Source organism: Epinephelus moara, chromosome 2 (assembly GCF_006386435.1).
Source record: "Epinephelus moara isolate mb chromosome 2, YSFRI_EMoa_1.0, whole genome shotgun sequence".
NCBI lineage: Eukaryota > Metazoa > Chordata > Actinopteri > Perciformes > Serranidae > Epinephelus > Epinephelus moara.
The window spans coordinates 43,591,891-43,606,163 of NC_065507.1; the positions used below are offsets into that span (position 1 = coordinate 43,591,891).

A 14,273-nucleotide genomic window follows, 5' to 3' on the forward strand; every position below is an offset into this window, starting at 1 on the left:
TGTATGTATGTATGTATGTATGTATATTGAGAATGTGCCAGTGTTGTTTGAACTGAATATCGGGTCATAACCGCCCAGTTTGGTGTAGAGGTCTGTACAGTTATAGTGAGGCAGCCTGCTGTCCTTTTCAGCCAACTTAATGGCAGTGATGGTAAACACTGTGAACAGCTGTGTGTATCAGCACTGCGTTCTTGGACACCACCTCTCAGAGGCTATGGATTCATCAAAGATCAACCCTGCTGCCTTCAGATGCTGCAGATATTTCATGAAATGAATAAGTACAGTATAAAGTAGCTGCAGACAGCAGATACTGTAAGATTCAGCCACATTAATTCATAGATCAATGCAGAGGGATTTACTGACTTTCCTGGTTTAACCACATTAAACATTATTTTCTGTGCAGATTCTGGTTGGAGAGTGTTTCACGGAAGTAATACAATACACTATTTTTCATTGCTGCTGCAGGCCTAAACTGTATCTATTAGTGCAGCCCCACTAATTACAGATGGATCCTAAGTCATTTTGTGTGTGAAACCTGGCCTGAGATCACTCAGTACATGTGCGTACATCAAACATGTTTTGATTCATTACTCTACACATCAACAGGTGTCATGAACAGTTCACACAGCTCCACAAAACTCTCCACATTACTCCTAAGCTGTCAGTGTGTCATGACGGGAGAGCTCTGTGATTAAAGGAGGTGAAAGTAGTGAATTTGATCAGCAATGATTGTCACAACCTCTAACGCATCCACCTATAATAATGCATTCTTTCAGATCCCACCCCATGCCCAAGTGCACCACAGGTGCACCACAAGTCTACCAAAAATCTACCAAATGTGTGTTTAGCACACCTGACTGTGATCTGGCCAACATTGATGGTGCTTCTCAAAGTCAAGAAAGTATACTTAGACGGCTGCATTTCAAGGAGGCTACGTCATCAAATCCCGCCTCCAGATCCTTCAAATTATTCAGAGGACCGAGTTCCTCCTTCAGAGAATATTCAAGGATGCACGTGTGTATCCTCAGCAAGCATGAATTACCCACAATTCCTTGCACATGAATCACTGGAATTGTAGGTGGGGCCTCTTCAATGGCACATCTGAGCACTCACTGGCCAGTTCCAATGTGTGTTCACCGAATGCTAGGAAGAAGTCTTGCCTAGCCTCTGTAGTCCCCAACTTGGATGGACCCATCCTACAAAGGAAGTATCCTTGACTTTGAGAAGCACTGCATATTACCACTTCATTACAAATAGCATCTGATGCGATCAATAATATCAATACTCCTTGTTTTTTAAAGGTAACAAAATAACTTTTGATCTTTAGATAACGGCATTAAAAATAATAATAATTGGAAGCTCGGCTGCCCTCTGTTGTGTAGGAGTGGGCCAACTGACTCACTTGACATTTCTCTGCTAACAAGTGTTAACAACTGCTCAATTATTTGTTGGCATAATAGGTATTCACTGACAAAGGGCATATCAATAAGTGAACATATTGTTTCTGTGCTCTCCTAAGTTTTCTAAGGGCTATTCAAATGTGAGGTAATAGTTTGAGACAGAAACAAGATGGTAGAAGTACCTTCTCTAAACTGTTGATGACTGCTAGCTGGGCAGGCTTCTTGAGAGCTCTAAACTTCAACACAGTTTCTGGAAGAAAACATACAACATAATTAACAAACATCATAAACAGTGGTTCAACCTCTACAGGGCACCATACTAACTTTCACACAGGTAGCACTGGCGCTACCAACTTTTTCAGTTGATCACAACAGCACATCATCTGGTCACCCCCTTTTTTCTGATATGATCTTTTACATCTTTATTTTTTTTTTACAGTTTGGGGTTTTTAGCATGCCAAAAATAAAGCCAAATATGAATTAGTTTGAAAATCACTGATTTGCATTTGTGACGGCCTCTCTGTTCCAAAACATAGTTCATGTGCACTTGTTTCATTTCTGCTCTGTGTGAGAGTCTTCACTGCATTTGCTGTCATTTACAGACTCCTCTTTAAAGAATAAAGATATTTCATACACCAGACGTTTGTAACACCAACCTGCTATCATTCTGCCGTCACTGTTAGCAAAGACCATTTTGGTTGCAGCCTGAATCCCTGTCCCATCTCAATTCATGTTTTCCCAGGCATTGTTACAATCCATGAGAACAAGTGGCCTACACCTCATACCAGCTCAGAAAAATACAACAGTTACATCTAAATGTGAAACAACTTGTAATATATAACTTCCTTGACACTCCTCCACTCCATGAGGACGCCGGTGTCTGTGGCCAACATTCCTGTCAGTCAGAGGCTGTATTCTCTGTAGCCTCTAATAGTGCTTTGATATGAAATAGAAAACCTAAGAAATCCATTGGTAGCAATAATGTCATGCTAGCTTGTCTAGAATGGGGCTAAATAACATTCCAATCATAGAGATAAAATCAGAGAAGAACATACATTGCCATTCAAATCGACATGGCAGGATGGTCAGAGCGGTGGCTATTTTTATGTGTACCGTTGCCATTGCAACCGTTGTAGCAGGCTAACTGCCATATAAACTTCCCTAAAAACAAACCAACTTGTGGCAAGTCTTGAACTAGCAGAGGTGAGGTTTTGCAGTAATGACCAAATGAGCAGTGAAGTAGCAACATCACAGTAGCAATTCCTTACCGTTACAATGTCAACATAACTTTTATTTCCCAATTTCTTTTGTTGGTATGAATTTCATGTTTGTTGAAACATGATGTAACATTACTGTGGCTGCCCCTGAAAAATGAGTGAGATTTGATAATCAGTGGACAGCTGCTCAGCGGACAGCTGAGAGGCATAAGCTGCATTTTTACCTCTTTTTAACTCTTTCGGTATAGTACCCTTAGAACCATATGTAACCTCTATGGCCATATATCTAAACTGTAGATCTGTTTTGTGTTTTCAGCATAGACAGTACTGTTATTATGTAGAACAAGTTGATACCAGATGATAATAGCTGCGTCACTGCTTTATCCAGCTCTCGCTGTTTTAGCTCTTCACCGACGATGCAGAGGAACGTCTGCACAGCAGGGATAGACAGCATTTAGAGCTACAATATTTTTTACATCTAACTTTTCAATGTAATTATTATTATTATTATTTTGACCAAACCAAAGTGGGTGATGATTGGAACAGTGGTCTAAATTACTATATGACTAACAAAACTAACTGAGACGATTTTGGTGAGTTTTATTTTGTTTCTGTCAAGTTTGAATGAAGCGTGTTTCACAATGGGTTAACAAGACATTTGAGCTAACGTTAGTGTTAGTGGGGTGAAAGAGAGAAACTTGGGTTGGTGTACGGTTGTATTTTTCAGTTTAATAAGGAAAACAGATGTGAGAATAGGCCAAAATAGAGCTCTCAAATAGGGATGCTGCGATCCAACTTATTCACTTTCGATCTGATACCGATACCACAGCCTTAGTACCGATACGATACCGATGCGATACCAGTGCATATTTCTATCTTTCTGTTCTGACCAATAGGTTCACTTTTTTTAGTACTTATTTTTGTAATGTGGAATAATAGAAAAGGCTTGATCAAGTGCTATTACTCAAAATGAGAATAACATATTTCCCGAGATGAATAGTCCACAACAGTAGGTTATTATGACAAAACTTGAGCCATTTATTAGATATTTAAATTTTTAACATAAAATAGGCAGTAGCAAATTTAAAAGAAGGCTTTGTTTGACATCTGTTACATAAATAAAAAAAGTCATAACTTCCAAAGTCAGTTATCTCTACTGCCAGTGGCAGCCTGGTGCTGCTGCTGTGTGTGAAACACAGAACTGCAGGGACCAAAGTTCACCAAACACAGACCCACTCTCCTCTCTTCTTCATGTGTTACAATGAAGTGCTGGATGGAAAAGCTAGAGCGGATTTGTGGAATGGAGTGCTAGTATCACAGTGCTAGTATCGCACTTTTCCCCTGCAGTGTGATCTGATCCGATGCACGTTTTTTGGCTGGATCGCAGCATATTTTCCCTACTCTCAAACTAGTGCATGTGACTTGTCACCATAACAACTAACAACAATCACCATATTCTTTTTAACAAGTCAAATGACCACAGCAAACAGTTCAGTGTCTTGTCGACTCATTTTATTTCTATGGTTTCAAATTCAAGTTAAGTTTTAGCAAGGGGAAAAACTAGCAACACACACACCCACTTAATGCTAGTCCAAGGCAGTTTTGGGCAAAAACCATGCAGTTTTTCACATGCAGTACAAATGTGTTATTTTGCTAATTGTATTTGAATATTTCTGCATACTGGGGTCCCTAAACAGTCTTGGAATTGTATAAATTTGGTCGGACTGAAGAGCTGAGACTTTTGTGGATTTAATGAGCCCAGTTTTATTCACATGTGACAATGTTAGTCGCCATAACAGCCATTTTATTGCGGTGAGACCATTTTTTGAAATGGACATCACTGTATAAATGACCTATAGTGACCTATAGGATAACCACAGCCTCATGAAACTTCACAAGCACAAACCAGAGACCTCAGGCATTTAGAGGATTTGGCATGGATTTTCCTATCATGTCCCTAAAGGTCTTGGTGTGATCATGCGTTTTTTTGGAGGGATTTTTGACCATTCTATCAGTTTTTGAGTGGTTGGAAAATGTTTGAAGTTAGCACCAAAACTTTTTAACAAATTCTATCAACCCAAAAAACAGCTGCAACAATTTAACATAATTGAGCAAAGGAATGGCAATCAAATACTTCCATCGTGATAATCTAAGACCCTACACAATCTAAACTCTAAAAATTAGAATAGGTGTCTAACCAAAACACAATGGGTCTCATTCATGAAAAGTGAGTAAATCTGTGTGTAGATTTGCACATAAAAGCCTACGCTACTAAATACCTACTCCGGATTCAGGAATGCCGCGGGAAACTCAGATTTGATCGTAAACACGTGTGTATGATCATGAATGCCAATCCATCGTAAAGTGACAGCGCGCGCCTGGTAATCAGCAATTAGCATAAATCCCCGCCCATAAATAGCCAATGACCACCATATAAGGAGGTGTAGGTGCATCCAGTCAACCTGTCAGTCATGGCACAAACAAAGAAAGAGAAAGAAAGAAAAAAGAATTTTTCCGAAGCGGAGATCGAAATAATTTTGGGTGAAGTGGACTTAAGAAAAAACATTTTATTATTTTCTTCAGTTAGTAGTGGTGTGACAGGGACAGGCAAAGCGAAGGCCTGGAGGGAGGTAACAGATGCTGTTAATGTTGTCTCCGTGGTACAAAGAACCATGTCAGGTGAAGCGTAAATGGTTTGATATGAAACCGGAGGCAAAGAAACGCATAAGCACACATTCAAATTATTTGAATCTTAATAGCCTAAAGCTCTGTTTTATATAGCGTAAATTAAACATTTTTCAAATCAGATTTTTTCATTCAAATGATCAAAAAGCCAAAAAAAACCCAAAAAACGTGTTGTCTCAAATAATTCTTTCAGCTGGCGCGTGCTCCTTCGTGGCTCCACCACCTGCTGCTCCTGCTGCCCCTGCCGAACCCAGGCACCGAAGCCGAAGAGGCTGTAATCCGGCTGTCCTTACGGATATTTTTATTATCATCATTCAACATGTAGAGAGAATGTGTAATCTATTGAGTCCATTTACATAGATAATTCACAATCCTGAACCATTAAACCTGCTAATAACCAACTAATTTAACTAAATGTGTTATATTTTTAATATTTTTGTCATGTTTAGATTACGTGTTTCAAAGGCATCTGTGTATTGTGTACATAACAGAGCGCAATATGAGTTAAAATTGTAATTTCCAATAGTGACAAGCAATATTTATGTGCTTTACTAAATTTACACAAGCACTACGAGTGGTCAGGAGCAGGAGTAGATTTTGTTAGTAGCTACAAAAAGATCGGAGCTACTAAAATATTGATGAATGCGGACATGCACGTAAATTTCCGTCTGCGAACAGTTTACACACAAATTCCTTCTGCTCACATTTCATGAATGAGACCCAATGTGCGCTATATGTTTCTGACTATGAAAAACCTGACCCACAGTACTGAGCTGTATTTCAAATTCATCTTCATGTTCCCTGCCTTCAGTGGATTTATACACCTCTATGTGGCATATACTGTTGACATGCTGTCTCCCATTAAAGACCCCCCCCCTAAAAAGAGACAAAAAAAAAAATAGGTCTGTGGGAGGGAGGGGTGGAGTGGAAGAGGTTAATAAGTTCTGACAAAGATAATGTAAAGCTGTATGACCATTAGAGGCTAACCTTGTAGCAGCCTCTTCAGCTTGGAGCAGTCCACATTGATATACTGCATCAGCTCTATGTCATGAACATCCACATTGTCCTCAGAGCACACCGTCAGCTCCTGTAGCCTGAGGAGACACGCCAAAGCACAAATATTTACAACGGAGAAATTGACATATTCCCTCAAAATACAACAAGATAAATTAACCAATGGTCATGGTGGTTTTACTTCATTAAACCTCAAAGACAAGACATTACATGAGACGCCTGTCGTCTGATTTGAATACTACCATTACATCCCCTGTTCTGTAATGTTTGGCACCAGCAATTAATGCCTGTGAAATATGGCCACTGGGAAAGGAACTCAGTACATTTCCATTCGGAAATTTTCTTAGGTTTTTTTGTTTGCAAATAAAATAACTACTTGCAAGTTCAAGTGTAATTCTTTTTTGCATTTACACTGTTATTTCTTTAAATTAATACATTTTTCTGGACCTAATTCATCAAAGTGGGACTTTGAGACAGTAAATCTTGAGCAGCATTTATATATTTTACAACAAATATACATAATCATATTAGAGGTAAACACCACTGGTCAAGCAGATATCATCACAGATTTCAGAGAAATGTTACTTGTAGCCATTCTTAAGAAGAGCACATGCTGCTCCAGCAGCCTGTCCTAGTGACACACTGGGTAAGTGAGCTACCTGGTGGAGATGCGGCTGAAGACAGCGTTGAAGTTGTTGCAGCTCAGAGAGAAGAGGACGGCTGAAGCAGAGGCCCGAAGTTCAGCGGCATGCTGGTGGCCCTCACGGTACGTATGGATGAAATGGCAGATCTCCGGCAGCAGCTGTTTGACCAGCATGGTCTCGTCCAGACGTAAGCAGTCCTTGGATTGCTGAAGGGAGGACATAGAGGATATAGACATCCAGGACAAAGATCACTGATGTAAGCCTATATGTTGAAACAGAGGTGGCTATAAGTCACCACCCACAGCAATAGGTTCATTTTTGTTACTGAATTGCCCACTGAAGCAATGTGACACACGGTATGTCAGTTTATAAAATGGATGGCTCAAATCAAGCAATGTGGTATGATATTAGCTGTGATACAATAAGCACTACTATACTGCTGTTCACTGAAGGTATGACTACAGAACTGGATGGACTTTGGAGTTATCAATGGTTAGAGTGAAGCTGTGCAACTTCAGTTTTATCACTGTAAAGTTTGAGGAAGTTGTATGCCAAGACTTAATATCCAGTGAGCAGTAAGAAAGGGATTTAGGAGGATGTTATGTGAAATGGTATCGAAAGCTGCACTTCGATCAAGAAGGACGAGAATAGTTAAAAGCCCAGAGTCAGCTGCCATTAGATTTTGAACAGGGGTGACGTTACTGATTAAGTATTGGCTTGAAAGTCTGGTGCGTTTATGGCACGTAGAGTTTATCCACATGGCAGGGGAGAGATAGACAGCAGTGCAGAACCAGCGACAACCACACTCACCACCCCCACTGCAAAAAGCAACAAAACCGCCTAATCCGTGCAAAAAATGTACAGCTGATGAAAATAAATACTGAATGAAATACCATTCATTCAGGTAACTCAGGCAAAGGCTGTACAGAAGCAACAGTCACTGGAGAATAGGCTACTCATTTCGAGGGACAGAGACATTCCCTCGAGACAGCAACAAGGCCAAAAAGATTAAAGAGAGGGTGTGTTATTTTAGACCTATTTACTTGTTTTGTAGAAAATAAATTAACAAAGAAACACCCTTATTGCAGGGACTTTCTTTCTTAATGCATTGCAGAGCTTTTCAGTTGTCAGGCATATACATGTAATTGATTATGATAACTTAAAAGTACTTGAAGTGTGCACTGTCAGGGCTCACACACATTTTTACCAATAAATTTCCATGACTTTTCCATGACTGAGGCAAATTTTCATGGCCATACACTCAACACAGGAATACTACTCTCATTGATATTCCTTATCGATTCTGTTCTCCTTATCGATTCTGTTGGGGCTTTTTGCCTTTAATGGACAGGACAGATTGAAATGGGGTGAGAGAGAGAGTGGGGGTTGACATGCAGCAAAGGGTTGCAAGCCGGAGTCACCGCTGCAGCAAGGCATCGCCTCTGTACACGGGGCACCGGCACTATCCACTATGCTACCGATGCCCCTCATAAATACTTTTTATGTTTTTTGTTTTCATTACTATGTAATAGCTTATTAAAAATATATTATTATTTAATCATTGAATAATGAATTCAGATCAGGATCAAAACTGAATATTTTAAATATAACTAAATGTTTTTTCTAGAGCAGCAGCAGAAATGTTTGCAACAGCAAAGTCATTATATAAACCTAATAATACTTCACTGGAAACAAATCTAAAATGAAAAATAAATCACATTCCTGTCATCACAACACTGAGTGAAGTTTAGAAAGAATGAAGCACACACTGACAACAGCGAGTATCAGTTATTCCTCCTGTCCTGTGCTCCCTCTGCTGCTGGTGTGACTGATCATCTGCAAGTAGGCTACTGCTGATAAATTTTAAGGCAAGTGGCAAATAGACTTGCACCGATTACAATTTTTTGGGCCGATACCGATTTCCCATTTGCAGAGTGTTTGCATAGCCGATTCCGATTTCATTTTTTTTCAAACCACTTTACAGCACACAAGATATTGCAATATTTTCTATCTTTGCTTTATTAAAACATTTTAACCAAGATACAACCAGCTTTTTCAAAAAAAGTGACACAGGTTAAGAAACGTTGCCCTTTTTGCTCAAATATAACTTCAGGTACAGTATTAAAATAAATAAGGAAAAAAGGCATACATAAATAAAAATATAGATAAATAATATAATATTTCTTGGTGTATAGCATTTGTGGGTAATTTCTATGGAAAATTCACACAGGTCTACGGGACGTGCCCGCTAGTAAGCGTGCGGACACACGCATCTTTGGCACGCAGACACGCGCCTTGTCAGTTTCAAGCGGCACAGTGCAGCAGTGAGAGCTCCGCAGTTAAAGGCGCCGTATCTAAGAATGTGGCCAAAACGGTTACTGCACTGAAATTCAAAACACTGCTGAGAGTCGTGTCCGCCCCCCCTCCCCTACAGATTCGAGGTTGCTGGACAGCGGCACGCTGGAGACTGATATGTTTGCCCACAGGCGGCTGCCGTGGCAGGGTCGCGTCGTCGCATCTTTGATCTTCGGTTTTCCAGCGGACCATAGAGCTGAAGAGGAGCCGGCTGCTAATGCTATGTACCAGGACACTGCTAATGCTGCTTGCCGTGCTGCTAGCGTTTGTTTCTCAAAAAAATCAGTCGGGTCGATGACCCACCTACACATGGGCTACCATGTATGATCGAAAATGAATAACAGTTGAAAGTATTCCAAATGTCCATCCCCGTCTAGCTATGATGCTAGTCAGCCAACTTTGGCTACAGCTTACCTGTCGATGAGAAGAGTAGCCACTTCGACATCCGATTTCAAATTCTTCTCCACTTTCAACCGTCTCCACCGTTCAAAAGCATCTCCTATATAGACCCTCACTTTGCCTCGAGTTTTGTCTTGGCGTTTTTGGGAATCATAACGAGGTCGTTTGGGTTTAGTCGCACCATCAGCCATTGTAGCTCAGTCATAGCTGTAACTGATGCTGAGACTCTACTGACTGTGTGACTGGTAGACGGCGGTGGGTGGCGCAACAGGCCAAAACACAAATTCAAAACATAAACATGATTTGCGGACCGTAAAAAAATTTTTTTTAATGCGAATATTCTGGCTGTACTATTGTTGTCGGTGAGATCAGTATGTTATATTAACATTATTCCTTAGTCTCTGTGACATATTAGGATGATTTTACGACTATTTGCTTTAGATTTTTTACATATAGCTCCTTTAAGTTTAACATGGACAATTAACAACTTTCTCCTTCTCTTTTTTGATGTGTGTGCGTGAATGATTAAGGTGAGAGGCCGCCCATGTTTCACTTCCTCACATCGCCCAAGCCGTGAGTTGCACATGTGCGTGTGTGTGTGCTGCTGATGTTACACAATGTCAATCATGCGGCACAGCGGTAATTTGACTGGCGTTTTAAATCGGCATATTTTAGACTGACCGGCCGGTCATGGCCGATCACGTGAAAACCGGCCCGATTCTGAGCACTGCCTATTAATCGGTGCAAGTCTAGTGGCAAACTAAGCTTAACAGCTTTACTACATACAGACAGCCTTTGTTTTAGCTTGTTTATACCAATTTGCTGTTAGCTGAGCAGGCGCAATATGTTTGTGTAAAACAGTGGATAAGAGACTGTGGAAAGAGCAGATTAAAATATTATTTTCTACATGATTATGCTTTTTGAACCAGGGTGACGTTACTGATTAAGTATTGGCTTTTACTCACTAAGGTTCTACTGCACTTACTTACAGTAGCAAGCATTATTTGTTGTCTCCACAGCGGTGTCTCTGCTGTCAATCAGTGTCGCGCGTAGTGATGTCATGAGAACCAATACCCGTGAAACCTTTTCGATTAAATCAGTTTACTCGACTAACGATTTTATTTTCAGTGCAATGTTAGTCCTTAAATCAATAGTTCAATAGGCTATCAATAATTAATAACAAAAAAAGCCTTTCTTGCACATCTGCAAAGGCACAGCACTCTGACATGAATTATGAAACATCAACATGAAATAAGAAACCTATCAGAGAAAACAACACAATAAATTGTGAATATTCTACTATTATTATTATCATTATTATTAATGTTATTGTGTCACAATAAAATCAATTATAATAATACAATAATAAGAATATTTACAATTTAAATTAGAAGTGTATGCAGTAGCCTCCTTTAACATAACTACCCCATAACTTACACAGGTCTTCAATAAGTTCAAATACACAGCAAACAGTTGTTCAAAGTTCAATTTTAGAAATGCCAAAAGTTCAGGTGCACTGAACTGTTAACTGAAATATCAACACGAAATATAAAACCTCCAGTTATCAATAAAAACAATACAACACATGTCATTGATCTCACATCTCATAAGGGCTCATCAATAACACAGCAAATATTTCTCAACAATTAGGCTTTAAACTAGCAGTTAGGAATAAAGTTTTAAAGTTTAGTTAATTTGATGACCATCTGAGACAGGCAACTCACCGGGACTAATGAGTTGGGTGAAACTGGGATCTCGACTGCAGCAGACATGTCAGGTCTGGTTTGAGAGCTGTGGTTGTGATGCGTAAAATGTCACGTAGATGGGTTAATCAGTTAATCTGGACCTCAAGCGGTTCTTGTTCAAGTTCATAACAGAGAAGGCCTGTTCACACATGTACGTTGACCCAAACAAGCTCAGCATTTTCTTGGCAAGTGCCCGTATTTCGGGGAACCTGTCCTTATCCAGCTGCTGATAAAAGTTCACAAGCGAGAGCTGCTGGTGTCAGCTGCGCAGCTCATCATGACACTGCAGCTCAATGAGCTCCAGGTGCAGGTGATGTGGAGCATCATCGGGATCCACAGAGAAGGGAGACGAGAAAAGGAGCATGTCCTTTTCAATGACAGCAAAATCCTGAAAGCGACTGTGCAGAGAGAGATGCAATCTCTGTTGCATATTTTCCCACTTGCGCACTGAAGTTTTCCCATGGAAAACTGTCCATTACCTCTCGCAGTGTGGGGAAGTGTGCGGTGTTGGGCTCTCTTTGTGACAGGTGTTTTTCGAACAGCTGGAGTTTGGTCATAAAGGCCTTGATGTGTGCGTATATTTGGCTGATCACTCCATCTTTCCCCTGCAGGCTGATGTTAAGCGCATTCAAATGCTTCGTGATGTCAGTCAGAAACGCCAAATCTGCCAGCCAGGCAGGATTTGATAGTTCTCCCATTGGCTGCCCCTTTTCAGCCAAAAACTGTTCAATCTCTTTCCAGAGAGAGAAGAACCGTTGCAGCGCAGACCTCCGACTGAGCCACCTCACATAGTGGTGGTAAATGACATCTCCATACTCTGCCTCCATGTCCAGGAGAAACTTCTGAAAGTGGCGGTGGTTCAGCGCTTTAGCACGAATGAAGTTTGTAGTTTTCACTACTGGTTTCACAACATGTTCAAACTTAAGACATTTAGCACACAGGACCTGGTGGTGAATTATACAGTGGAGTTTAATGGCATTGCCCCTGTGCTCACTGACTTTGTTGCATATCAGCGAGGCTAATCCACTTTGTTCACCCACCATTGCGGGAGCGCCATCCATTGCTATCCCACTCAGTTTTCTCCATGGCAGTTTCATGTCATGAACAACTGAAGAGAGGGACTGAAATAAATCCACTCCTCTGGTCTGGCTTTTAAGAGTATGGAGATCAAGCAGTTCTTCAGTAATGTTCATATTATCATCAATTCCTCGCAAAAAAATAAGCAACTGAGCCGTGTCAGTGATGTCAGTGCTTTCATCACAGGCAAGGGAGAAAAAGTCAAAATCCGCCCCTCTGCTGCTGACTAGGGCTGTCAAAAAAAATTTGAAGTTCGAAATATATTCGAATATATATATTTTTTATAAGTTCAAACCTAAATTTGATAATTCGAATATCATTAATAATTAATTAATACTATCAATTATGTTGTATATCATGGCAAATCCCGTTCAGGCGGAGATGGCTCGTGCACAAGCCGGGCCAGAGAAGGACGCAGCGACGGAGGGAGAGGCGCTGACGGAAGAGCCCGCTGCGCCAACACCACCCACTGCGCTGTCCGCGTTGTGTGACCTGTTTGGGGAGACATACAGGGAGAGTGTTGCACCTGCTGCCTCCCTGCCTACCCTTTTTGAAGAAAAGATGAAACGTTACCAGAATGAGACACCACTACGAGCCAACCAGGATCCACTCTTGTGGTGAAAAACTACGCCCTGAAGTATCCAAACATTGCTCAGATAGCAAGGCAGAAGTTGGTCATATCTGGCACTTCAGTGAGGTCAGAACGGGTGTTTGAGTGTCAGGTTCATACTGCGCCAGCAATAAGCATCCTTTTTTTTGTGTTTTTTTGTAAAAATAAATAAATAAATAAATAAATAATAATAATAAATTCGAATATTATTCGAACTCTACTAAATTAATTCGAAAATATTCGAACTCAATTTCATGGTGCTTTTGACAGCCCTACTGCTGACTTGTCTCTTGATGTCTGAGGACATCAATTCCCCGTGCCATCTTGTTGCGAGCAAGGCACACATTTTTAAACTCCTGCTTCTTTTCAGGGCAAATGTTATCCACCATCTTCAGCACACAATCTTTCACAAAATCACCTTCAGTAAAAGGCTTTCCATGTTTTGCAATAAGCATCGCCACTTCATAACTGGCCCTGGTGGTGTTTTCCTGTGACTCTTTGGCCCGAGTAAAAAGCCGCGGCTGGGAGGCTAGGCTAGCTTCGAGCTGCTTCACTTTCTCTTCCCGTTCGCTGCTGGACAACTGCCGGTATGAATTATGCTTAGTCTTGAAATGTCTCTTCACACTAAATTCCTTCGTAACAGTGACGGTCTCTTGGCAAATGAGACAAACACAACTGTTTTGGCTTTCAGTGAAGAAGTATTCGACTTTTCACCGCTCCTTAAAGCGGCAACCCTCGCTGTCAACTTTTCACTTCTTTGCTGTTGCCATGTCTGCTAGGTCTGCTATCAAAGATGCTCTGACCTTGATTATCGTCTGTTTACATAAACATTAGTTCCACCTGCGTAGTTCCTACCTGATGTCCTACTTTGCATGTCTACAAACCACAAACTGTGTGACAGCGCTGCCATCGTGAGGTGAACAGGAAAATTGCAAACTGAACTTGTTTGATTAACCAATACCATGTGGCGGGTTGCAGTATTCCATATAATATGTATGTATATATACATACATATATACATATATACATATATATATACATACATATATACATATATACATACATATATATATATATATATACATATATACATACATATATATACATATATACATACATATATATAC

General features: G+C 40.4%; 1 protein-coding gene across 8 annotated transcripts in view; it reads right to left on the reverse strand.

The window, feature by feature from the left end:
* Window positions 1-14,273, reverse strand: part of nf1a (neurofibromin 1a) — a 267,335-nt gene that overhangs the window by 216,926 nt on the left and 36,136 nt on the right. For all 8 annotated transcript variants that reach the window (XM_050055234.1, XM_050055267.1, XM_050055217.1 and 5 more), the window contains 3 exons: window positions 6,976-7,166; window positions 6,290-6,396; window positions 1,583-1,650 (listed from right to left, as the gene is read on the reverse strand). In XM_050055234.1, coding sequence (XP_049911191.1) covers window positions 1,583-1,650; window positions 6,290-6,396; window positions 6,976-7,166 — 366 coding nt within the window. The remainder of the gene's footprint in view (window positions 1-1,582; window positions 1,651-6,289; window positions 6,397-6,975; window positions 7,167-14,273) is intronic.